Source organism: Fringilla coelebs (genome assembly GCF_963513975.1).
Source record: "Fringilla coelebs genome assembly, chromosome: 1".
Classification (NCBI taxonomy): Eukaryota; Metazoa; Chordata; class Aves; order Passeriformes; family Fringillidae; genus Fringilla; species Fringilla coelebs.
In genome coordinates this window covers 44,709,792-44,737,157 of record NC_140028.1, presented here as the reverse complement: position 1 = coordinate 44,737,157, position 27,366 = coordinate 44,709,792, and the positions used below count along the sequence as shown (strand labels likewise).

Below are 27,366 nucleotides of genomic sequence, written 5' to 3'. Positions count from 1 at the left end.
GACAAGAAAAAATAGGTAAGGTGAGTTAATCGTTGTTGAGAGGACAAAGGTTTTGATTTATGATATTTACTGTCTTAAATACCAACTTGGTGTAAAATTCTGTCCACACAACCATAGACTGGAGAACAACATGGGCTTGTTTTCTGTGCCTGGGCTTCTAACCTGTCTTCTTCTTCAGGTGGTCTGGAGTCTGGTAAGAAAACAAATGACTGAGAAAATAATGCAGCTTAAGATGAGCTTGAGAGGAAAAGACTTATTTATTATTTTGCAAAACCAATATAATTCTGCTGTTGTCTGCATGGAGAGATAAATGATTTCTTCTTCCTGTTTCCTTGGGGTCTTAGTGTTGCTATTTTTCATAGATTTGTCTATACATTGAAAAAGATTACCTTGTGCTCCCCAACTAAGCAAAATGTCCACTAGTATTCAAAGTCACCAGAAGAAGTCTGAGGTTAAAATCCAGAACTGAAATTCATTTCAATTGTCCATGTCTGAATGTTTTGGCTTTTTTTGTTGTTGTTGTTTTGTGGGGTTTTTGTTTTGTTTTGTTTCTTTGTGTTTTTTTTTGTTTGTTTGTTTGGTTTTTTTTTTTTTTTTTGGTACAGCACAGTATAATTGATATTGGAATTTATGCTTTTTTAGCCACTGGATATACTTGGAAATGACTGCTCCCTGTTCCTCCAATCCAGCTGAAATATTTCAGGTCAAAAAGTAACAGCTGAGATTTTGATATTACCTGTCTTTTTTAGTGAAATGTAGCATTTTGCTTATGTTGGGAGGCTTTGTTGAAGAGGTCAGGAACTTTTGGGAAAGCCCAATATAATTAGCTCAAAGAACAAAAATCGAAAGGTTCATGAACATTTGTTTCAGCTGTTCATATCTTCAGGGTAATCTACAGAGTAAGGCATTACTGTTTATGACACTACCTAAGTGCAATAACATTATCAAAGTTATACAACATAACTATCTGTGGCAGCCTTGAATTCTTCTTGTCCACTTACACATGCTCATACATCTCTCTAAATTAAGCTCTCAGCCTCACATTCCAAACTTTCCCATAGTCCTCCTGTATTCCCATCACTCCAATCCCATCTTTCCCTACTATTCACTCTACCTGTGCCTCTGCCCCAGTCTTTTGGAAACTCAAACTTCAGTCTTGTTTAGATTCCACTGCAAGCTTTATCAAAGCCTATGGTAGGTGATACAGGGTGTTACTAAGATCCAGAAGTTACCCGACATCAAACTGATTCCTAAAAACTAGGTCTCTTGTGAGGGAGGGGCTTCTGACCACCAGGGCTAATTATTTCATTTCCATGTGTTCTGTGGTAAGGAAGAGCTAATTTCAAATTTCTGGATACCAATACTGAAATAATATAGTCTGGAAAAATCAGTGGTAAGTTCGGTGTCTCATCCAAACTAGATGATTATATTCCATCTGAATAGATATCCAGGCTAGGTAAGACAGATCATCTTATGGGGATGCCAGGGCATCATGGTGGTGCCATAGATATTCTTGGCACATAAGAATTATCCATTTTTTTCTTGATTGATGACTGAATCCCTTTAGTTGATTTTTACATGATTACAATAGGTGAGATGTTTCCCACCTGTCCAAGACACACTTGAATTTTTTGTCAGTTAAATGTGCTCTCACAAGTGGTTTAACCAACCATTACAATGTTTTAATTCACACATTGTCCATGTCCAAAACTAGGGACTGATATTTAAAATGATCAGTAATTTGTATATGTGTAGGCTAGACTAAATTAGATTCCTCTTTGGCACACTTCAGCTAACACAACCTTCCTCTGCACAAGCCTATGAACTGTGTATTTGTTGTGTGTTTACAATACTTTCACAGCCTAGAAATCACATCATATATTTTGTCAGGCTGCTATTGAGACCAAAGTCACTGCTATGTGAACAAGTCACACTTGTATGCAGAGATGCAGCTTTTGAAACGAGAGTATTTTGTGGTAGAGATTCGCAGTGGCGACACCTTGAGTGAATTTTAGTTCAGGTGAATCGTAAAATGACATTTCTGGCCTTTGTATTTACAATATTTTTTTTCTGGCGTTTGCTGAAGTTTTTAGAGAACAGTAATTTCAGATTAAAAATTAATCTTTCTTGTGATAGAAGGGATGCCTTCAGTATAAAACATTCAGTGGCAGTTTTCAGACTGAGGACCAGCATGGGTTTCACTGAATTGCTGCATTTGGTATTGTTCAGTCGTGGACTCACATTTTTATTTGTGCACCAAAAATACCACTGTACTTAGCTAGGGATCTCAGGTTGTGAGCTTTTGCTGCTGCTAGAGGAGCTTTTCCAGGAGTTACCAGGTTTGTACCTTTAGGACAGTTATACTTTCTGATTAGTAGCTATGGGTACATTGTAGTTTATAGTTATTGGAACTGCAGAAAATTTTTACTCACCATTAGTGGTTATAAGGGGATTCAGGATAGATGGGTATGATTCTTCTCCTCCATCAACATTTTTTAACATAAAATGCAATAATGTGATTTTATTTTTTAATATTTTAATATTGCAAACGTTATTTGTAATTTTTTTCTTCCAAGTAATTTGTGTGAGTGGGAGTTGAAAAGCAAATGAAACCTTTAAAACGTGTGTTGTGCACTTTGCCCATGTACTTGCAACTTGTTTTACAAGCTTCACCTGCATTTCAAAACTTGAATATGTAAATACTGTTTTATGCACAGTGATAATGTAATGTCTTATGCAGTGATAACAAAGTATAATGGTATGATACATGTGCAATGAAACTTCAACATGTAGGAGGAGTCTACTGACATTTCAGATGTATGGATGGTTTGTCTGAACAAGATATCTGCAGTTATTAAGCTGTATGTATATATGGTTGTGGGGTTTTCTTTCTGAAGTCCCCATCCTTATTCCTCATGTATCAATGTTAAGTTAAAATTAACTGATACCAGTTAATTTTGAAATGTGAGATCAATATCAATCCTTCAGCATTTGCCTCTGACCTGCTCTGAAACCAGTTTTTCAATGGAGTCAGTCCCTTTTCTGCAATGATACTGGGTTTTTAAGAGTCACCTTCCTTAAAACCTGAGAAATTAAAAAAATTCCAAAAATGCAAAGCGCTGAACAGGGCTGTTTCAGAACGAATTCAGTCAGGAAACAGATTCTACTCAGTGTTTTCTGCAACTGACCTGTCAAGGTTGGTTAGACTGACCTTGGTCAGGGTCAGGTTTAGACTGGACAAGGACAAACTTGAGTGGTAGTTTGATTAAAAATAGAAAAAGGAAGCAGGAGAAGCTGATTAAAAACGTTGGCTGTTTATAGAACAGTTAGATACGAAATGTTTGCTGTGCCAGCTGATACCAATTAGGAATTATGTTTCTTAAACATAGAAATTATAGCCTCCATTTGGTTTGGCAAAAAATGGTTTTCATCTCTTTGGCAATGAGATTAAATGGTCAAAATCTGACAAAAAAACTGTGAAGCAGCACCTTGAGTGAATTTTGGTTCAGGTGAATCATAAAATAAGACTTCTGGCCTTTGTATTTACAATATTTTTTTTCTGACATTTGCTGAAGTTTTTTAAATGCAGTAATTTCAGATTAAAAATTAATCTTTCATTATGAAGATAAAATGGGGCATTCTGACAATTTCAAAGCTTTCTTTCTGAGCCTTGACATTTCATTGGAGATAGGATTTTTTTTTCTGTGTTTGGTTAAAATTTTTGCATGGAGTTCTATGTCTCACAGTTGTTTCCCTCAAAATTGTTCCCATCATTATGTGTTGAAACTTAGGTCTAGAGGAACATGTGCATTTGAATCTCTCTTGAATATTCTGGCCATAGTGTTGTCTTACACATGGTACAGATATTAGAGATTACCACAATTAATGTTTCTAGGAGCTGCATGGACTTGATTTTTGCTGCTTTTCAGCATTCTGATTTTGTGTTTTCATTACTTCTAGTGGAAGTTGCAGATGCTTATCACACTGGAAATTGAAGCCCTACATGCAAAGCTGCATGTACAGAAAACAAATTATTTATATGGAGAAAGAGACACAGTGTGAAAACTGTGGTTAAAAAAAAAAGTAAAAATCCAACACTTTTTCCAGAATTGCTGTTTCATTGTTTTAGAAGGATGTTTTTTATCTTCAGTTTGTGAACTTCTATTCAAACATACAAATACAAGACACCCAGGAACAATTGCTTAGAAAGGCTGTTCATGATTTTACTCACTATCTGAGAAATAGTCGTGTAATGTCATGTCAAGTACGTCCAAGGCAGTCCGAAAATGAAGTGTCCAGATAAATAAAAGAATTAAGATTCTATAGGCATGTTAGGGCAAGGAAATTGTTCTATGTATATCTCATAATATGTCACTTTATCTCATTATGTTCTGTGGATTCTCCATGTCACAAAGGGAGTGTCTGAGTTGTTATTACTCAGGTAAATGGAGTCCAGATAGGGCACTGAAACTGGGGCTGAGGTGACCTGGGCTGTGTACCCAATCCTCCAAAGCCTCACTGGGTAACACCAGACCACTCATTCCCTCTCCCAGTCTTCACATTTGTGATGGAAGTTCATCATAGCTTCCATAGGCTCTGCACAGCTGCTGACTACTAGCAATACTTGACTCCACAGAAATAATAGGCTCCTTTATTTCCCATTTGTGAAGGACAATTTAATACTACCTGAGTTGTGAGAGAAAAGCAGCTGTGAAACCTCTGCGGAAGCAGTAGCTGAATTACTTGTTGGACACCCTGAGGTGGGGAGGGCACAAAGCTGCCACAGGAGCAAATACAGATTTCCAGTCAAATGAGGAGGCAGAGGGTGCAGTCAATCCAACACAAAGCCCTGTGCTAAGTGCTGTCAGTTGAGCTTGAATCACATCTCTAATACTGTTGACAAAGTAACGCGAGCTGCATTTCATTATCTGCCTTTCTAATAATATCTTTTTTTCTTTCCCCTCCCCAGCCTGCTCCAGAGACAACTGGTGAGTTCTGTTTAGAGATCTATTTGTATGCACAGGAGGCAGTCAACAAAACCAGCTGCTCATAAACATGGCAACGACAGACACAGATTTATAATTACTGTTATTGTTATTGCATTAATTTTCACACTTCATAAAGATAACAGCAATGGCTAATGTCCTACCTCACTTGTCTTTTTATTTTTCAGAAATAGATGTAGATGGAGGAATTGATCGGGACATCTTTGACATAAATGAAGGTTTTTCAAAATTCAGTCTCAATTTTTTAAAAATAATTTTCATTATAGTAGTCACAGATCAATACCATAACTGAATGTTAATCTCCTCTTCCCTTTAGCTTTAGGACTAGACCTTTTTGAGGGAGACATCAAACTTCCTGCGGTGAGTTCAAATATAAAATACAAAGCCAAAATGTGTCATTGACTTAAATGTAAAGTATCACTGGCATGGAAATAATAGATGCATCCTGCTCTTACAAACAATAAATGCTGTTTATGTAACAATAAACTGAAGATGACTGGGGATGGAATTCTACTAAATGTTATAGACAGTGAAGGACTCAACAGCATTTGCAGAAACATTATCCAGCATGAGATCTCTTCAGTGATTAGATCAATCTTATTAGCTTCTTGTTTCCTTTTTTACATTGTCACTTTTAAGAGATTAGGCAGCACTGATCATCTTCCAGGCAGGTTTGTATAAAAAGAATTCTTTGTTTATCTGTACAATATTCTGAGCCAGTTAAATTTACTGAGCAGCGCTGCAAAACCTTCATCCTGTAAGTAGATTGACTAAAACCAATGAAAAATTTAGATCTCTAATACCACATTTTAAGGCATCTGGCCACCATCCTTATCTGATTAATGAAAAAAAAAATGACATTTACATCTCAAAAATATCTAGTAGGAAACCCCCAATGTGTCTTGCACTCTGAAAGTAGTTTGAAAATAGTGTTTTACTCTCCCTTTTGGGACATATGCTGAATATGTCTCTGAAAGCAAGGACAGCACTTGCTAAAGGCACAGAAACAAATGCTTGCATTATGAAAAATTACAAAACTATTACTCTCTGTACAGTTTTCAGGACTTTAGATCATAAGGCTTCCCTTAGGAGCAGAAGCTCCTGTGCACATGCATCAAAAGCTTGGGTAATTTCTATGGAGAAAATGCAGCAGAAGTTGAGGACACCAGTAGAAGGGCATGAAGAGATTTCAAACCCAAACCTCAGACCTTTGATTAATCTTTCAGGGGTTTTGAGCTCATTGTTTTCCTTTACGTCTTACTTGGAACTGTAGGGGTTTTTTAGCACTATTGTAGTCCCTGATGCTAAATCCCTTTTTACTGAGGACTGCATCCTGGTTTTCTTTCTGGATACAGGACCGAAACTCCATCATTGGTGACAGCTATCGGTGGCCCCATGTCGTCCCGTACGTCCTTGAGGACAGCCTGGGTACGCTATTGCCCTTCACAATGTCTGTATGTTGTGTTGGTTGGACTGTTCAACACAGGTGGACAAAGCTCCTGTGGTGTCCTTTCCTCTCTTCATCTAGAGCAGGCCCTTTCCCACAGCAGGAGTGGGGCTGAGCGTGCACAAATCTTGGTATCAGAGCTGGCTCTCGCCTCCTCTCTTGGATGATTACCCTGCTACAGCCCAGCAGATTGTTTTGGTTTTGAAATCTTTTGTCTGAGATATGAAACTCCAGAAAGTAGAGGTGAAAAGAGGGCACTGAAGATATTTTTAAGGACAGGAAGCCTACCTGGCCATTTATGTAATTTATAGCAGTGAGGGCAAAATGGCATTCTGACAGACAGCTGGCAATGGTGCATTGCTGAGTCCCCTATGTGAGTCAAAGACACATCATAATTTGACCCCATCCTTTAAATCTTTGTGTTGAAACTATGCAAGTTGCTTAGAGGAGATAACACAGATATAGTCTGAAAAATTCAAGTCCTGGAGAAATTCAGTGAGGGATCTCTAGCCTGCATTCTGTACTAGGTAAAATGTGAAGTCTTAATTTCTGATCCATTTAATACTTGTTTACATAAATCTCAAAAAAATAAATGAATCTACAAACTTAACCCCCCTTTCCCCCCCAGTATCCTTTTATATCCATCCTGTCATATTTGGTACATAAGTACAAAAAAAAATCACAGGAGCAAAACAAGAGCAAGATGCAGTGTTGCAAGACCCTTATTTATGTTTTTTAGGTGCCCTCTTTGGTTTTCATCCAAGAAAAAACCTGTTTATTTTGATCAAAGGTTGCTGGAGCAAGAGCAACCCTTGGGACTTGCTCCATATGGATAATAGTAGAAATCTTTCCATTCAGTATTGACAAGAACACTGTTTGCTTTGCAGAAATGAATGCTAAGGGAGTCATCCTCAAGGCATTTGAACAGTATCGACTGAAAACCTGTATTGACTTCAAACCTTGGGAAGGGGAGAAGAATTACATATCTGTGTTCAAAGGAAGTGGGTAAGAGAAGCAATTCAAAATAACTTTCATTATGTTTGCTTTCAGACTATTCTCATGGCCAGTATTCAACCTAAAATTCATATATCTGGTCATAATTTTACATTTTTGTTGTCACCATTTTCCCAGTCCTGATATTTGTTCTTTAATATAAGAAGAAATCAAGTCCTATAAGAGATATTTTACTGGACATAGTAAAAGATGTCAGAAACAAAGCAATTATGTTCTTGACTGATCTTTGGATATATGGAGTATTGCTTTCAGCTGGTCATTCCTAGTATACCTTGGCTTCTAGGGGAAAAGAAAAACCAAGGAGAGATATGATAGTTCTCACCGTGAGGCAATTAATTTGTTTGAATGTAACAATGGAAATGCACTTGAACAACTCCCTATGAGCATTCAGATAAAAGAGCAATATTTTTAAACTTTGTGCAGCACTGAGATATTTTGCTGATATTTTACTTTATTTACCTCTTTCAATGAATAGTCATGCAATTTCATCTTAAATATTGCAAAAAAAGACTCCAGTAAAGGAGTCAAAATTGCCCCAACTTCTTTCCTTCTAAGACATTCTCTGTCAAAACAGTGCAACAAGAACAAATATATTCGTCACTCTGTGCTGAACCATTTCTCTTATAGAAAAGGAGAACAGGGAGAACTTGATAGCCTGGTGAGGAAATTTGTTTTCAGAAATTCATTTCCTGATATGAGAATGCATTCATAAATGGGAAAAGATTTTCTGATAATAAAAATGTTTCTCTCTCCCTTTGGCTTGTTCTGAGATATTTGTAGCAGATAATTATTTCAAAATTTCTTTGGTGTCTGGCTCTTTGTATTTGCTGCTGTTCATGCTGTACACATGACACTGAAACTCAGCTCTAAAAGATGTATAATTGGAGACTGGGGGAGCAATGCATTTTCCTGTGCTAATGACTCCAGCTTTTTGAGCTAAATGGAAAACTCGTGTAGCTGAATTTTGTAATCCTTCATCCCCTAAAATATGAATTGAATTTGCTAATAATTGTACCTGAAAAAGAACCACAATATTTAGCCTATGGCAAGTAGGAGGCCTCTGTGCAATGTTTCATTTATATGTCTATTAAAAATAGATGAGTCATGGTGATGAAGAAGATGAATCCTTCTAGTTGGATAGCATATCTTGCCCTCATTGTGTGTGGCTTGCCCTGAAGTGTTTCCATCACCTTAGCTGACACATCCACAGCAGAACTTTTTAAAAGATTGGAGCTAAATGGTGCAGTCTCCTGAAAAGGTCCAGCCAGTCTCAGTGAGTCATCTTGGGTCGTACAGAGACATCAGGACTGACCCTGAATGAACTGCTTTCATTTCAGGCCATTCCTTACTTCTGGTGCAATGGGGGTAAGCTGGGTAAACCAACCCATTTTTGCTCTGCTGTTCCTAATATTTTGGAGTTTTTAAAATCAATTAGGACTCTTCTATCTGCTGACTAAAGACCTCAGCCCAGAGGGTAGAGTGCAGAGAGGCACAAAAATTCCTGGTTCCTGACAACATAAAATTTTACCACTTCAAGTAAAGGTTGATAAATCACATCTTTGCCTTTCTGATCTTGGCTTGCATCTATAAAAGAGAGGAATGTGGGGGAACTTTTGTGTCAAAAAGAATTAAAGTAAGCCATAAAGTCCTCATCTGGATTACCCTTTTGAATTCAAATGAAGTCAGCCACAAAAGAAGCAAGCTGTGTTTTATTGTATTGACTGCCCTGTGTAAAAATGCATTTGTAGTCTCTGGTGTATGTACAGAGTGTATCTGCACAAAGAGCCCTCTCCCTGTACACATTCTTCATCTATCATTCACCTTGGCTACTACCAGTATTATGTCAGGTCCTGCCTGTGTGCTGAGCAAAACACATGAGGTATGTAATTGTGAATTACAGAAACGCAGGATAATCAGATGTGGCAAGATATGGCTGCAAAGTTCACAGAGGAGTCTGGAAACCTGCAATGGAAGTGCCATTTCACCTTACTGCTCTCATGAAGAGCAGGATTCATTCAGCAGGAAAACTAACATGGTGGGGTAGAATCAAATGATTAACAGACCAGGGAGGATGAACATCATCTCTAGTATTTCCCATGGAGAAATACTCCTGGGAGGCCACTTCAGCTCTTTGCCACTGTTGCTCATGGCAAAGGGAATCCATGCAGGAGTAGATTGACACAGATCCCTGGCTCTCCAGCTTGGTGCTGGTAAGTCAGGGTGTCTGTGAGCTGATATTGGAGATCTGTGATACTGTGGGAAGAAAATTAGTAGCAGGACATTAGTATAAAAATGTGCCTGAAATAAGTGGCATCACTGCAACTGGCGTGTGTCTATTTACAGCCCCAAAAGGGGCATGGTGGGGTTAGTCAGAGCAAGTTTTTCCCTGTTCCTCCAGCCTCTGGATAGCAATGCAGGAAGCATTGAGTCTCAGGCAATACAGCTCTCACACACCTGGGGAAAGCTGAGACTTTCCTCCCCTTTCTCCCCTCCAGAAGACACAGGATTGTATGTGCCCAGTGCTCTGGAGTGCCATGTCCCGCTCACCTAAGCTCTGTTCTCAGTGCAGGCTGGCACAGGCTGTGTATCTGCTCCCTCTGTGGCTGTTCAATGACATTGTTATGGGCATCTGGCACACCAAAGGCAAGGGGCAGCTGCACCTACTGTCATTTGGATGTTACTTTTGCCAAGTGTCTTGGATGTGCCTGCTGTAGGCTGCTGTGCACCAGCTGTGAAGCCAGAGGTGGCTTTGGTTGGAGGTGGACCCAGGCCTGTGATGGACTTCTTCTGCACAACACAGGAATCGATAAGAGACCTTGTTCAAGGAAAAACCTTGAAGTTATGGATGCTACATGTGCTCCTTAACAGGTCTCATGTTGTGATCTTAATGAGTAATCAGTAGGCAAGGCCTGTGTTGCTCTGTGGAAAATGAAATACTGGGGAATATGTTGCGCTAATAAGTCACAGAGGTTGAAAGCACATGGTGTGCTTGTATTTTTAACTTTCTGGGGTGATAGGACTGCAAATCCTGTGGCATATTTTGTGCCCTATTAATTTTATGTACTTCATTGGGTAAGTATTGATTTATTTGCTACATAAAATATCAATTTAAATGTATTTCTCTGTGCCTGCTAGTTTGTGGATATAGGGTGCCATTTTATTGGCCTGTGCAGATAACTCACTAAATCCCTTCACCCTTTAATAAAAACTTGCAGCACAGCTGTGGTTTTGCTCTTACTTGGGAGTGTGTGAGAGCAGCGAGTGCTATAGCACGGTTGCTCACAGAGAGCCAGAAAGAAAAGAGCTTGTGAAAAGTACTGTCAAATCCATCAGCCTGTCAGAAGGTAAACACAGCATGCAGAAGCACACCTTGCCTGGCAGCCACAGCCCCATGCAAAGTAAAAGGCCAAAACAGGACAGAGAAAAGCAGGCAGAGGAGAGAATGTCCATGAACACACTTCTCCTTATGATAGGGACATGCTCGAAGTGCGCTCACAGTCACATATCCTGGTCTAGCTGAAAATTGTTAATTTGTAGTAATTTAACTGCTCTAAATAATGTGCCCACAACCTTTGATGTTCCAGAGTACTAAAGAAATCATCATCAGTTTTCTTTTGTCACAAGTAGCTCAATATTTTTCTTCTAATAGAGCCAGAGATGAGGACCTTCTTGTTCATGGAAACAGAGCTAAGTGTGAGAGGAGGGGTATGATAAAGAGCAGGTCAATGGAAAAGTGCTCTCTGTAACAAAATGTGACTTCAATGCTCAGGTTAAAAATATACCTATTGAACAGACTGGTTTTGGGGTTTTCATGACATGGGGATGGTGTGTATCTCACAGAGCACTCTCTCATTTTATGTCAATGCCAGCTGCTGGTCCTCAGTGGGAAACATGCAAATGGGCTTGCAGCAACTCTCCATTGGAGCCAACTGTGACAGGATTGGGACAGTCCAGCATGAATTCCTGCACGCCCTGGGATTCTGGCATGAGCAGTCTCGGTCTGACAGGGATGATTATGTGACCATTGTCTGGGACAGGATTCAGTCTGGTCAGTCACTCCTCTGCTTTCCTCTCAGTCTCTGGTGTTAGTGGTTTGTGGAATATCCCTTCCAGCCATCTTTTGGTGGTCATGCTATTCTCTCACCTGGACTTACTTTTCAAAGCCAGTATATCAGTAAATTAGATATAAAAGGAAGTCTGCTTGAAGCATAAATTCTCATTTGTTCTTGCTGTTGTAATTCCTCATGCCATGACAGTTTCTGAAGCTCCAATTAGAGATCTGAATCCTGTCATGCTACATGTTGTACCACAGGGCAGCAGAAGAGGATAATTTAGTTTGTTTAAATGAATACTCTAGAAATACACTTACTCTAGAAGCTCTTAATGAAATAAAAATAACTAACCACGCCACCACCCCCCCAGTCTGAAAAATCCAGTGTGACCAAAACCAGTAGAAAATTTCCAGTGAAAACACTGGTCCTTCTTTTGCCTGTCTGCTACACCTGGTGCCAGCAGCAGAGCTGAGAGAACAGAGTGTGCAGAGGGTGGCAGGCAGGAGAGACCTTTCAGGGTCTGTGTCACACTAGCAGTTACTTTAGAAATGCAGCTTGTGAATTGTAAGTGTTGGCATATTTGGCACAAGCCTGAGAGATGGCACAGAATTCCTCAGGAATTTGCTCTGTCTCTGCCTCTTTAGCTTGTTGTTGTCCTCTGTGACTTTCAGGCTGTTCAAAAACAAAGTTATATACACAGACTCGATGTTTTCCTAACATAGGTAGACACAGAAGACTGAAAAACTGGATAATGATTAAATCTAATGCATTCTTATTTAGTCCTGATCAATAGTCAGGTGCATATGCAATTATACATTACAGAAAATTACATTGACTCTGTTATTTGATTTCCATTATATTTTGCTGACTCTTTAGTGACAAGCTCCACTATTGTGAGACTATTTGAAACTGCTGCAATTTTTTTACACTGACCAGAATATAGTTACTGTATTTTGACTGATTTAAATTTTGACTCCCCATTGGGTAGTAAGCAACTGGTTCTTTGCTCATACTCCAGAAAACATCTGTAAAGCTAAATTCTGGAAGTTTATCTGTTGACAACTCTAAGTTGTTTATTGTTACCTAAAATGAGTAGCAATTGAACATCAGAGAATACAGATTAGAAACAGTTGCAAATTACAGTAATTTGAGTACTGAAGCACTCTCTCCACTCTTGGATATCAGAAGCCTCTCCACTCTTGGATATCAGAAGCCCATCAAAGTTTATAAGTTGTTCTACAGGAAAAGGTTTTCTGGTAGCAAAAACTTTGCTTCATCCAGCAGAAGTAATCAGTGGCTGAAAGAGGAAAGTAAATAGCCCTAGACTGGAAATAAAACTGTTTTACAAAATAAGTACAAGTAAATTACTTTCAAAAAATATTTTGAGATGTGATAGATTCTCTGTCACTGCAAGTCTTTACATTAAGATTTGATTCCCTTGAGCAACAGACAATCTTTCCTTTCAATTTTGCCATTTAGGTAAAGAACATAATTTCAATAAATATGATGATAAAAGATCAGACTTCCTGAACGTTCCTTATGACTACAATTCTGTGATGCACTACAGCAAGACTGCATTCAGGAATGGAACTGAGCCCACCATCATCACCAACATACCAGACTTCATTGATGTCATAGGACAGCGAATGGATTTCAGTGAGTACGACCTCCAGAAGCTGAACCAGCTGTACAACTGCAGTAAGTTTCTCAGTTTATTTTATATTATTTGAAAGAATCATTTGAAAGCAATGAGGGTGATGCATACTTGCTGGACCCATCCAGAAACAAGTGGAAGAGATACTAATGAATTTAAAGAAGCGAATTGTGTTAAAAACACCAGAAATAATGGTACAGCTAGAAATAACATCCCTCCTGCAGAAACACTGCTGAGTAGTAGAGGTTTCTGTGCAATTTTATCTGACCTTTAGTTAAAAACTAGCTTCGCTCAGCAGCTGACTTTTTCATCCCTTGGTGGCTGTTTAAAATGTGTGCTTCTGCACAAAACCTTTTGTTTTTTTCCCTGTGTTATTCCACAGCTGATGCTCAGACACTGCACAGAAATGAGCATCTTTGCTGTGGCTGTCATACCTACTCCACTTCCATGGAATCTGTGAGACAGATTCATGCCTATTCATATATACCCTATCCATGCAAATAGGGTACAGATGCCATTCTGAGTAAAGCTTTCTAAATGTTCTTGTTAAGCTTCAAACCTGGTCTCTTACAAAAGTGGTCAGAAGAGTTATTTTGCTTAGGTGGTGTTTATTTTACAAAGCTGAATGAAAGTAAAAGACAGAGAAATCTAGATAAGCCCATTATCAAATTGGAATGTAATTCTGTGATTGTTGCTGCATTCAGTGCGCCCTGACACTCAGAAGAAAACTTTTACAATATCCCAAGTAGTGAGTACTGGCTTGCAATTATGTTTTAAGCCTTATTATACAGATTCCTTAAACAACTATCAAACTGGTTTATTAAAAGGGTGCAGTTTTCTGAGGGTAAAATTCTGATGAAAATATTTTTATTCATGTAGGTCTAAATTGAACACACACATGCAGCCTCAGCTTCTAGCACTTGCTACACAATCACTTAGGCATGATAAAAGTGCTTACAGCTAAGGATGTCTTTCACTGAGGATGGGGTCCTTCTTCCTCTCCATTAATCTTATCTATTTTCCATCATTCTTGTGCATTACAGAAATATTTCATGATGTTTTAACTTTATTTTTAACCCATAGGCACATTCCCCAAATGAAAAAAAAGCCCCAATCCTGCTGAAATTAGTGACAAAACTTCCACCCCCTTCAGTGCAATCAGGACCTGCCCTGCTCCCCAGTCCCTCTCTTGGCCTCATGTGATGGGTATAGTGTGAATGGTATTTGCAGAGACGTAAATATTGCCACCCACCAGTGCCAGGGAGGATGGTGTTTCACAGGTCCCAGCCCTCACCCACAGAAAAGATTACTTCATTTGCTGAACATGATTTAAGGAAATGTGCAAGCTAAATTTCTGCTAGAGGCCCATGTGGACAGGAAATCACATTAAAAATGTAACTCCTCGTTCCTAAATAGAAGAAAACAACCCACAGCATAAGAAATACTGACAGATTGTTTAGTGCTGCTCCAATGTGGAGTTCACTGCTTTCTTTGAGGCCATATGATAACTGTAGATTTTAGTCTGCTTTCCCCTTGGAGCATACTGCTCGACAGAGCTGACCATGAGGTTCCCTTGGCCTCTGGAAGTTGGGGATTGGCACTCATCCCCACCCATGTGTTTTCCTTTGAGTCCAGTCTTTAACTGCCTAACAAACAAGTGTCTGGCCTTGGTGCAGGAAGAATTCACAACCTGCCTCACTCATTGCCCCTTCACCTGTTTCAGGAAGGAACCTCAGAAATACATCATAATCTACTGAGTCTTGCTTTTCTGTCTTCCTGGCATTCAGGTCAACTCTCCATGCCAGCCAGCACTTTCTACTTAGGGTCATTAGGTTACTTCCTTCCTGTTTGGCCAAATCAATTTAATGTTTTGTTTCATATTTTGATTTCAAAGAGTTCTTACACCTAATAATTCTCCATTTTTGCTTACCTTTCTCCAGCAGTCAGCATAACATTTGCTGTGAAAGCCTTTTCTTAGTTCTTACAACATTGTACTGAACTGTATCTTAAAAAATATCTGCCGTGCACTTCTGACTACCTTGCAGCCTCTAGAGGGTTTTCAGCTTTCTGTGAGGACAGCACGAATTATCTCAGCAGTAGAACTGAATTGGCAGCAGTTCATACTTAAGTGCTTCCCAGAGCTGCAGCTTAAGTGAAGCATTTGGTATGTTACTGAGGTGGAGTTTTGTGATACTCAAGGTCTTTCTGTTATGCAAGGAAACCTTTAAACCTTTGAGCCACAATACTTTATACATAGGTTAAGAAGTATTTCATTAACTTAGCTCTTTTCAAATCATGGCTGATATTGCACATGAGCTCAGACATGGTACAATGGGAAACAGAAACAAGAACAGGGATAAACCTGGACTGTGCTATCTCCCACCTCTCCAGAGTTTGCTTTGGACAGAGAAAATATTTCATATGGTGTTTTCCCTTTCATGTTTAACTGCACAGTCTTCCTTCACCTAATTTTTCACTTGTTATATGAAAGATATTGTAAAATTTGTATGACAAGAAACATCCACTGGTCCCAAATACACCTTTGCCAAATATTTTTTTTTGTTTTGTTTTGTGTTTTTAATTCAATGTTTGGAAAATCAAGGTTTGTTTATTGCAGCCAAATAGCTTCTGCTCTTCTATATTTCAAAATAAGCACTCCAGCTGATACATTAGTGAGTTTGGCCATGTGTGGACTGGCCCAAAGAAAGCAGAACAAGGAATGGGAAGTCTCAGGATCTTTAGACTATAATATGAAGGTGTGTGGATTGTGTTGATATTAGTGTTCCTTTTATAAATGAAAGGCGTGATATGATAATTAGCAGATGCCCTCCTGTGTTTGCTGAGGGCCCAGAGTGTTCCTGATGACATCTTATTAATGTCAGTGTTAATTACCAAGTGTTTTGAGTTCCTGAACATTGTATGTATGAATGCTGATCATATTTGAAGCCACTGATTACTTGGTGTTTGCATTTAGTCTTTCTCTGCTCATTGCTTTGGACCTTCAGAATTAAAATGTGTTATGTAATAGAGATTCACAACTTTTTTTTTTTTTTTTTTTTTTAATGTCATAGCCTCCTCCCTAAGTTTCATGGACACATGCAGTTTTGAACTTGAAAATATATGTGGCATGATTCAAAGTTCAGATGATAACAGTGACTGGCAGCGTTTGTCTCAGGTTCCTGCTGGGCCACACACTGATCACACTAACATGGGAGAATGCAAAGGTATGAGAAAAAACTCTTATCTTTCTGGGAGGTGCTTTCTGCAGCAGCATGCAGGGTTCCTTCAAGCTCAGCCTTGTTATCTGTTTATTTTTTGGCAAACTGCAGTTTATTTTTTAACTAAGCAGCATAAATCCATATACCTAAGGACATCATGTGATATGTTGATTTTCTGCTTATTTCAGAGTACCAAATGTCCTTATCTCTTTTGATCAGTTTTTTTGGTCTTAGTGTCACATCCTGTCATGTGAGTTATATAAAGCATTGACCCTGGGATGCAGGCACACCAAATAGATTGCTGCTTTTCTCAATAATTGCTCAATGAGTCCTTGGACGGGAGTAGGATTTTGAAATGTGTATTATCAGGGCTGAGGTGAAAAATTCATTGACAATCCAGCTAGATGTATCTCAACCTGTCAGAACAGTCCAAGAGTTCAGGAGTTTAAATCAGTCCTCCAGGGTGTCAGCTGAGAGTAACTGGGTAGAGAGTAAAAGCCTGTGGTTTGGGTACGGTTTCCTAGAGATAATGAAATGAGGACAAAATCTGCAAAGAGAATAAAGTTCTGCCTTTAGAAAAGTTGAACAGGTAACAGTCCTCACTCAGTCAGAGATTTGTACAGGATCTACCTAACCCTGACCTGACTGTATCTTCTTGACTAATTACAACCCAGCATTAAGAAAGCCAGTACATCAGGAAAATTCTGTTTTCTCTCCCCTCTGCTGCTCATTTCTCACTGACTTTTGGCAGATTCTGGCTACTTCATGCACTTTGACACCAGTGCTGGAGGAGAAGGAAGCACAGCTGTCCTGGAGAGCCGAATGCTGTATCCCAAAAGAGGTTTTCAGTGCTTACAATTCTATTTATATAACAGTGGTAACGAGAATGACCGGCTGAATGTCTGGGTCAGGGAGTACACGTCAGCCAATCCAAATGGCACTCTGAGATTCATCAAAGAGATAAAAGGTATGGAATAAAATTGCATTTTGTTTTAATCTATCCTCAGTATTTTTCAAAGTACTGGGGAAAATTATTATGGCAAAGTCACTCATTTCCTAGTGCTGTTCTTTTGCTTCTTCTCTATCTATGTAATTGACTCGTTGCTGCTGAAATTATACCTGATGGATCCTCAGTCAGCTGCTTTTCTATAATATAATAAATTACCACAAATTTCAAACTCTTGTATTATCAAGACAGTTTTCTCGCCAAACTAGCTAAAATTCCACAGGCAATCATTTTAACTGTTCTAGAATTGCTGGTATCAATAGCAGCTGATGAAGTTGGAATATTAGAGTAAATTACAATTAATAAGAAAGTATAATAAAGGAATGGAAAGCATAAGTGCCCTGGAATATCTAAGTTAAAAAAAGATAAATAAAATTTAAATGACTTAACGGAAATATATGAGCAACAGATCATGATTTGAGTTGTAGCTTGAAGAACATTAAATTCTTGTGGTTTTAGGAGCCTATGGCCTACAGAATGATCAGTTGAGGTCAGCTAATGGACAAGAGCTCTTTAAGGTAGAAGTGCCAAAGTCATTTTAGGATTAAATTACTTTCTCAAATACTTAACTATTGTGTGGTCTCCATTTCACCTACACCAACTACAGAAGGATCTTTTACTAAATAGGTTTCATTTCTGTCTCTTTTTGTCCCTTTAGGCTCAGCTGCTGGTTTTTCCACTCTTTTCTTCACCTCTGTGGCTTCACCCTCTATGCCCTCTGAGCTAACAAGCATCCCTAATCTGAGAGCTGCTAAGGCAGGTGTAGACTTCACATCAGTGCGAGCCCTCCAAACTCTTTCAAGCCCTACTTTGATGCCAAGAGTAATTTCTCCAGACTTCAGCCTTCCTCACAAACACTCTTTTGTGTCCATTAGGCCCCATCTCCCATTCCTGCTTCCTCAAGTCCATAATTTCCTTTGAAGTCTCTGATCTCATAAGTGTGTCCAAAGAAGCACCCTATTTTGACAATCCGTGGCAAAACTTTTAGGATTGGTTCAAGACCGTTTTTCCCCCAAGCTGTTCCACTTCTCTCAAGTGAGAAGTTACCCTCACCAATGCAGTCAATAACCTGGAAGTAACAGTGACACCACAGCCCCTTCCATCCCTGGTCTGACGCCCTGGCTGAGCTGCTCAAGGGTTTGGACTGATCTATGATGTTCATAGTTCAGTGGCTTAGGGACAATCCCTGAACCCTTCCCGCTGGTTCGTGGCAGCTGGGCATTTTTGAACTGCATGTATTACGTGTAAAAATCCTTTAGCTTATGCAGAAGGTAATTTCATGGAAAACAGTGGGGTGCTTTTCTTCTTGTTTCTTGGTTAATTTTTTTCCCCCTAATTATAACAGTAATGAAAAATGTCAAGAAATTAAGACATATTTGAGATTCATTGTGCTGTGTTTCAGGTTGTTAGGAGAGTGATGCATATGAGTTCTGTACTTTGTTCAATAAACGTGGCTGTGCAGACGAGCTAAAGCCTTCTGTGCAGATGAACTAAAACCAGGCCACAAAAGAAACTGTTGTGGTGCACATACTTTTAAAAAAGGGTGTTCTACTCTCATTGACCTCACAAGGCCCCTGTGCAGATCTTTGCTTTTGTGTACACTGCTCTTGGAGTCAAGTGGAATTTGCTAGTGCAGGCACTTTTGGATGCAACATCAAACTTGCAGTGAGGTTCTATTGCACGAAGTGGGTTTTGCAAATGACCGGCTTTAATTTGACCTTAGTACCATTAATCATGTGATGGGTGAATAGTGCTTCTGCATAGGCAAGCTTCCAACAAGCCATTTAGAAATACAAAAAAAAAAAAAAAAAAAAAAAAAAAAGAACTAGTCTTGTAGTTCCCCCAATCCTCTGGAGCATTTTTTGTTGAGTATGTTGCTCAGTTATTTGAATATAACTTGTTCTGAATTTTTTCTTTTTAACAATACAGGCGAAACTCTTTTTTGCAGATTTAATAATCACAACTCCTGGATTAATTTAATGAAATTTTATTTAAAAATGTAAAACAAAAAGCAGTTTTATAACCCATCAACAAGTGCTATTGTTCATATGAATTCTGTTAAAATGTTGTATCGAGCAAATATGATCTTGAACTGAAAAGTAACATCTACAGAAGAAATATTCCATCACATCAGTGCCAGTGGAACTGAAAAATTCTTTCACAGTGTTGGTATAGGGTTCACAGACCTGTGCAGTGTTTGGCTGTATTGCTGAGTCAGAACTCTCTACCCTTGTTTTTCAGGTGCACCTGACACCTACTGGCAGCTCCATCATGTTTCTTTGAATGTCACCAGTAAATTCCGGGTTATGTTTCAAGGCGTGAGAGGAAGTGGCTTATCGAATGGAGGCCTCTCTATTGATGACATCAACTTGTCAGAAACTCAGTGTCCCCACCACGTCTGGCATATCCGAAATTTCACAAGTCTCCTCGACACAAGTCCAGCAGGGAAAGGAGGGATAATATACAGTCCACCTTTTTACTCTAGAGAAGGATATGCCTTTCAGATCAGCTTGTACGTAAATGGTACCACTGATAACCCATTTAATTTAGGAATATACTTGTCCTTGATTTCTGGAGCAAACGACGATCATTTGAAATGGCCCTGTCCCTGGCAACAAGGTACCATGATCCTGCTTGACCAGCATCCGGATATTCGTCAACAGATGTCAAACCAAAGAAGTGTAACAACAGACCCCCAGAGGTTTTCAGGTTAGTTAAAATCAAACATGTAAAACACAACCAAAAGACAAGAGGTCGCATCTCCTCTTTGTGTAAATTAATGCATATTTTTTAGCTTCTGGAATGTTCTATATGTTTGCAGCAACAATAATATTGATCCACGGACAAAAAAAAAATTAAACCTACAAGCAAGTTAAGCTGGGACTCAGGATTTCAAAGTTGCATTTGCATAAGGAACAGGTGGATCATCTATTCCTAAAGTTTCTTTCATATGCTCTGTGAGGGTACATATATTTCTGTTTTAATGAGAATGGAAGTTTTCCAGAAGTCTTGAAAAGAAAAATACTGAATTAACAATACAGGCAGTTGATAGCAGATAAAAATGAAACAACTGTCAAACAAATCCCAGCCCTTCTTGTCAAAGGTACGGTGAAGCCAGCAAAAGCCTCCAGATGGACAAAGTACTGATTCATATTATATAATCTGTACTTGTTCAAGGTGTGCAGAGATAAGGGCTGTTGTCCACAATAACTTGGAAACATGACAGTTGAGGTAAAAAGTAACTCTGAGGAATCTCTAAAGAGAGAGATATTAAAGAAAACACCCACATTCAGCATTGGATAAAGTTTGGATTTAAGCCATAATGACTTTCTTCTTTTTGCCAAAAGAAATCATCTCTGCCACTGAATTAGCTTTCTGGACTTTCAGACTAGAAAGGAAGGAAGGCACAAAACCATCCAATTCATATTGTTATTTTAAAACCAATATGTTTTTTGTTGTTTTTTCTGTGACACTGACTCTACATGAAAACAAAGTTGGTAGTGAAGAAAGACTTAATGTCCTCTTTGTAAATGAAAGGCACACCACACCATGTCCTCCACAGATGTTTGTAAAAGCACATTTTCCTTGTGCTTTCTGCTGTTTCAGCCACAGTGCCCTTTTCCTTCTCTGACCCTGTGGACATGCAATCTGTTTGCTCTCTGCTCCTTCTCCCTTGTTTATTTATATATTGCAAATAGTCCACGATTTCCAAGGGAAGCCTTGTAACATGCACTTTTTATCTAACCAGAGAGATGTTGGAACAGGCAGATCTTTCTCCCTCTGTCAGATTCTTTCATGGACAATCAGGCTCAGATTTGAGCTTTAGAGCAGGGTTTGATGGAGAGGCATCAGTGATTGTGATCATTTAGGTTGCTCAAATATCCTATGCCCCACATCTACTGCAGGAGATGCTCTCTTTTGAGAACCACTGCATTAACTCATGTTATAGATGATTTATGTGCTACTTCTTGACCACCTCACTTTAATGAACTAAAAAGAAAATACAACAGGTTTCCAACGAGCTCTCCAATAGCCTCACCTCCAGCAGGTTCTTTTCTCAGTACCTCAGGCTAAACCAAATAATTGCAGATCTCCAATGTCTTGTGCCTCTCCTCAGTGGGGAATCCCAGGCAATTGAGGTTTCTGCTGAGACACAAATCCAGACCAGTCTCACATTCACATTCTTTGTATCTTTTTTTTCCCCCCCAGAATCCTCATCAAACTATACTTGGGATAGGCCAGATAAAGTAGGATCCGAAGCAACTTTTCCCAATGGAACTAAATACATGAGAGGTCCAGGAGTTGGAACAAGTGCATTTTTAACTCACGAGAGACTTAGAAGCCGCAACTTTATCAAAGAAGATGGTGTTTACATTCTTTTAACAGTGGAAGGTATGTAAACATAGCTGATACTCTTTACAATGCAGCAAACTGTGTCAGACACCAAGCCACTAGTGCTGTAGTTATACTTACACAATGTATTTTGCACTTCAGCAGTATTTGAATTATGCCTGTGTCTGAAGTCAAATCGTGTGTTTGAATAAATTTGTGACCAGGTACATACACAGCATAATTCCTTTATCTCATGTGAAGGTGTATAAAAGAATGCTAATCCTTTGCAAATGATTTTGAATATATTTATTTGAATAAAACTATCTGTTTCTGAAAAAAAATTTAGAGGACATTTCCAAAATACATCATGCTCCTAAAAGGCAAAAAAGACTGTTTCTCTGTTATACCTTTGGACAGCCTTACTGCTTTTTTATTATTAGAAATTACCATTAGAATAAAAAGAAAAATAATGTGGAGCAAAGCCCTTATTTCCTGTGGGTTCACCGTGCAGATATATCGCACCTCCTGTCAACTCAGCCGAGCACTCCACCCCTTCTTGTTACGACTGCAAGCGCCAGCCCCACCAAACCTGGCCCTGGCCCGACTGCCACCACCAAGCCCCCCAGTGGCACTGGGACCACCACCACCACTGCATCCACCACCCCCCCAACGGGCAGCACCGCCCAGCCCCAGGATCCAGAGGTTCCGGCTTTCTGCCCAGACAACCCCTGTGAAAACGATGGTGTCTGCGTCATGGTGAACAGAGCGCCCGTCTGCAGGTAACTGCCTTTGCTCATGCTCAAATGCAGCTTCAGGATGAGTAATGAGAGTTTCTAACAGAATAAATCTCTGCTCCCAGTGAAAGGAAAGACAGATCGTAGCTGGTTAAGGCAAGTATTTGCAACTGCTCCTGTGAGACTGAACTTATGGCCAATTTGGGCAACAAAGCTCCTAACCTCAGCATTTGATCATTTTGAAGTACTCTGCTTGACTTTCCTGTAAATTATATTTTAAATGTGTTTATTATTTTCAGTAATGTATTACTCCAAGTCTTTAGAATTCCCTATAGCAAAATGTAGAAGAGTTGAATAAATGTAATTGAAAGAAAAGAGCATTTATATAATTAGAGTAGATTTGCAATACTTATCACGTAGGAAGCAGCGTAGACATTATTTTAAAATTTGATTCAGAAACATTGTACAGTGCAAATTATGACCATGAGTTACCCAAGTGTAGTCGCCTGCCTTTGAAACCAGCAGTGAAAGCTGAGGAATAAAAGATTGTTTGCCCTGCAAGAAGATTAATATCAACTTTTATTTGATTCTCTGTGGATACATTTACGTAACCTACCTGCCTGATTAGCGTTGTTCCAGCTCTCAAACAAGCTCTGAGGCTGAAGACAGTAACCTTAGATGCTGTTTCAGGGCAGGTAGACTGGGGGAGTGATGTGAAGAAAACATGAAGGCCAAGAGCCACAGGAGTCAGGATGACTCATTAAGTGTTATATATCCCCATTTAGAAACCTTTTAAAAAATAATCCTTGTGCAACTCATTAGAAGCAGGTCACAAATAGGAGTAAATGTCAAGAAGTAGTTCCAAGAAGACAAAAATAAAAAATATGCTCAATGTTATGCTTCATTTCAAAATTATGGAAAGAGAACATTTATTTTCTGACATCTCTGGACTCTTTGAAACTTTAGTGCCTTTGCAAACTACTTTCTGTCCTACAGAAATGTGTGACCAGTAGTCAGTTTCCACCCCAATTTTCTGTTGGGAAATGGGTGGGAATGTGATACATCTGTTCAAGCTGAATCACCTGGAATCCCCCCAGCAGGCAATATCTTTGCAGTGCACTGCAAACAGACTTGTTTTCAGGGTTGAGGCAGTCCTGAGTAAATGGCTTAGACAGGAGCTAGAAAATCAATACATAAGGAATAACCAAAGTTAGAAAGATGGAGGGGGGTGTGCTGACTGTGGTGCTGGGCAAGGTGATGGAATCAAAGCCTGGAGGTTGTTTTCAGTCCTAAAACTGGATGGCTGCTGGGCTGTGAATTTCTTTTCTTACCTGCCTGTTGGGTGAAGGCAGAGGCAGCTCTTACAAGTTCTTTAAATTTGAAAATTAAAAAAATAAAAGCTCCATAGATGAGCATTAAGAGGTCAAGAGGAATAGGAAAGCATTTAGGATTTCTGGCAAAAGCTCTCTCTGAAGGCATAACCTGTGAAACATCAGGAAGCTGAAAGAAACACCTTTAGGTGTGTAAGGACAGTGGGCCACTCAGGCCACTAAGACAGCTTTAAAATAGAAATCCATTTTAAGATGACTTCATTGTGCTTTAGGATATAGATATTACATCAGAGATGCCATTTTTCTGAAGCAGATATTTTCACACCTTTAATATTTAGGTGATAGTAAATGTTAGTTCTTTTGCTTTCTAGATGTCCAGCAGGTGACAACTGGTGGTACATGGGAGAAAAGTGTGAAAGGAAAGGCTCAACTCAAGAAAATACTGTGATAGCTGTTTCTTCAACCATCACTGTGTTTGTTGTAATGCTTATTGTCACCATCACAACTGCAGTGTGCCTTAAAAAGAAATACAACCAAGGAAAGGAGAATAAGGAGGGTGTGACTCTAGAAGAAGTAAGTATGTCGCCTCTTTCAACAAATATAGACACACGCACTCATATCTATATTCACTAAAAAGCAAACAATCAAATTAAGTAAGAAGTAAATGGGAAGATGTCACCTTTTTGAAGCCTAAAGACTACAGGTTAAGAATTAAATAACTCCTTTAAGTGACACTGATTTATCAAACACCAAAACCCCACTTAATTAAAAATCTGTTCTCCTCTTCCACCCCCCTCCACTCTGCCCTAATGACAGCCTACATTGAGTGGGATAGTGTGAACATAGGGGTTCATTTTCTATTTGTAATTAAACCAAGTTTTCTGCTCAGTAAACTTGTATTTCATCTATTGCTGCCTATTCTACTAAATCCCCCCCTGGATATGGTGCTAAAAAATGCATCCCTGGATGTCAAAACAAAAAGCAAATCTAAAAAATCATTTTCCACATTCAAAGGCTATTTTTATGCAAGGCATGAAGTAGTTGTGGAAATATTAACTTAAGGAAACGTTAAGAAGACAGCAGGTTTAAACTGTCTAGATGACAGGATCAGAAATGCCATGTACTGGATAGAAGCAGCATTTGGACATGTTTTCACAGGAAATTTCATACAGTCTGAGGCACATGGACTCTTACTTTAAGTAGGGGCTTGTCCTGGAAACAGGAAGTGTGACATAGTTTAGAGGGACTCACAGGGCACTGGAGAAATTTTGTAAACAAACTGAAGAGGACTATCCTTCCAGAAAGCAGAGTTCCATTTTTAATTTTGTCCTAATAGTCTTTGTGTGATACCCCATTGAGTTGAAGTACCTCTGTGCAGTGTCAGATACTTGACACAGCTACTTTATGACCATCCAATAAATAGCTTTGGTTTCTTTGCAAGTAATGCTCTTACATTATACACATGCTTCCCTTCCCTATACACTTTTAAGATGTGGGTTTGGTTTTTTTATTCCCTCACTTAGACTAAAACATCCTTCTGAAGATAATGCAAACAAGCATCAAAGACACGAGATGAACATCACTGCAAAACCACAACTACGTCATCATTCTTTCTGTTCCTTTTATCTCAACCATCATGATAAAAGTTTGTAAAGTCTGGAAAATAATTCATCATCTGGATAAACACTGTGCTAGAGTCAGTGGAGTGTCTGACAGTGCTGTGTATCGTCATTCAATGGAGAAAAATGGAAATATGTTGTGTGACATGGCTGCCTTGTCCTTCAAGTCTACCTAAATATGAAGAAAGCATGAAAACAGCATCCTGAATTTCAGTCAACACAGGAAAGTCTAAATTTGCTATATTATCATTGTACAGCTGTCTATAATAAAGGGGAGCAGGACCCTGTGTTCACAGGGTACCCAGCTGTCAGTCAGTAGTGTGAGAGTTTGTGAAGTGCGGTTCATTTGTTATTTGGTTGTGATCCACTTGCTATAAAAGAAATAACAAGTAATGAGGAAAGTAATAAATGAATCCCACAGGCACACATTAATGAGGAAGTCACAGTAGAGATAATAATGAGGATCCCAAATGCTTCAGCCACTGATTAGAGGAACTACTCAGGCAGAACCCTCAAGAATGTCAACCTGAACAATTATTAACTGATAGGAAGGGGGAAATATGATTTACATGAGTGTTGTGGAAAAGTTGAGGCTGCTTGAGACACAGGCTATCAGAAAAGGCTTGTAGATTTATGTAAAAATGACTATGGGGTGTTTAGAGGAAGGATCAAAAGATCCAAAGAAAAGTGGGAGAAAATGGGGCCAGAAACTGGAGAGACCTGCCCGCAAAAGAGAGCTGGATGCCAATGGCCAGAGGAGACCGCAGGTCTTGGGGCTCATGGATCTAGGTACAAGCACATGGAGGGACTTGAATGGAACACATGCACACAGACCAGGAACTGGAGGAGCTGTGGGTCACAGAGCTTATAGATCTAAAGACCAACAACTGGAGGGATGGGTATGTGTGTTTTGTATGTGTCTTGAAAGGTCCTGGCGCCAGCAACAGCTGGAGGGATCAGGCTGTGTGTTGGTGTGTAAGAGGTCTGAGTGCTGGCAGCTGGAGAAATCTGTGTGTTAATGTTTCTTCAGTGAATTTAATCCTCTGTGTGTGTGTGTGTGTGTGTGTGTGCATAATTCACTAGCAAACTTCAAGCGGGACTAGCTGGTGAGTTGGAGGAAACATTTCCACATCTGGAGAACTCAAACATCACACTGCCCTACCTGGCAAGCAGAAAGTGACTTGTATACACTGCCAGAGCTCCCAACCATGGATATTTAACAAGTTTAGAGGCCAAGCTCACATTTAAGGGGACTATGCATGCTTGAGTGTGTTTCTGGATGTGGAGAATGAGAGCATGCATTTTTTCAGCCAGAGAACCAGCATTCTGGTTTCCTGGAGGGGAGGAAGAGGACAGAGCTGTGTGCCCTTCTCTGAGTTTGGGCAGCATCACAGAGGGGTTGTGCAGCCCATGCTGCTCTGTGTGTGTGGGCAGCAGCCTGAACCACCAGCCACTTCAGGGACCCCTGTGTGTGTCAGTGTGTCTCAGACACAACCTTGCTGCCAGCCAGCCCTGGGAGCAGCAGCCAAATCCTCAGGACTGGGATGCAGAGACCACCTGGGACCATTCCTGGATGGACAGGTTGGCTGGGGAGCTGGATCCTGGGTCTGGGAGACTTAGTGGCTTCCTTAACACCCCTGACAAATAGAGCTACGATTCAGTAGGATTTAGAGAAATAAGTAAGCATGGAAATAAAAGGGCCAGAGGAAGCAAAATGTCCCTCCCTGAGGACCCTTTGCAGAGGGAGATGGCAGCCACCATGGGCACAAACCATCACATTGGTGGTGTTTTGCAGGCGGGCTGTGAGAGACAGGAGGGCCTGTAATGGAAATGTCAGGTCACACCAGATGGCTGGTAGACTGGTATGTGAATGTGTTCACATTTAAAGGTCAGCAGCTACTTTGACTGCCTGGGATGGGTGATGATGATTTTAACATTTGTCATGCAATTTAC

The 27,366-nt window shown here is 39.6% G+C and overlaps 1 protein-coding gene across 1 annotated transcript in view; it reads left to right on the top strand.

Annotated features, from left to right (window-relative positions):
• MEP1B (meprin A subunit beta) overlaps positions 1–25,428 on the top strand; it is a 51,543-nt gene extending 26,115 nt beyond the window's left edge. Inside the window, exons 9-21 of the mRNA XM_084203940.1 lie at positions 5,125–5,224; positions 5,323–5,366; positions 6,362–6,434; positions 7,341–7,458; positions 11,337–11,515; positions 12,999–13,217; positions 16,245–16,397; positions 17,143–17,358; positions 19,639–20,106; positions 21,607–21,789; positions 22,241–22,508; positions 24,166–24,367; positions 25,318–25,428. Coding sequence (XP_084060066.1) covers positions 5,125–5,224; positions 5,323–5,366; positions 6,362–6,434; positions 7,341–7,458; positions 11,337–11,515; positions 12,999–13,217; positions 16,245–16,397; positions 17,143–17,358; positions 19,639–20,106; positions 21,607–21,789; positions 22,241–22,508; positions 24,166–24,367; positions 25,318–25,335 — 2,241 coding nt within the window. The 3' untranslated portion in view covers positions 25,336–25,428. The remainder of the gene's footprint in view (positions 1–5,124; positions 5,225–5,322; positions 5,367–6,361; positions 6,435–7,340; positions 7,459–11,336; positions 11,516–12,998; positions 13,218–16,244; positions 16,398–17,142; positions 17,359–19,638; positions 20,107–21,606; positions 21,790–22,240; positions 22,509–24,165; positions 24,368–25,317) is intronic.
• The last annotated feature ends 1,938 nt before the right edge of the window (positions 25,429–27,366 follow it).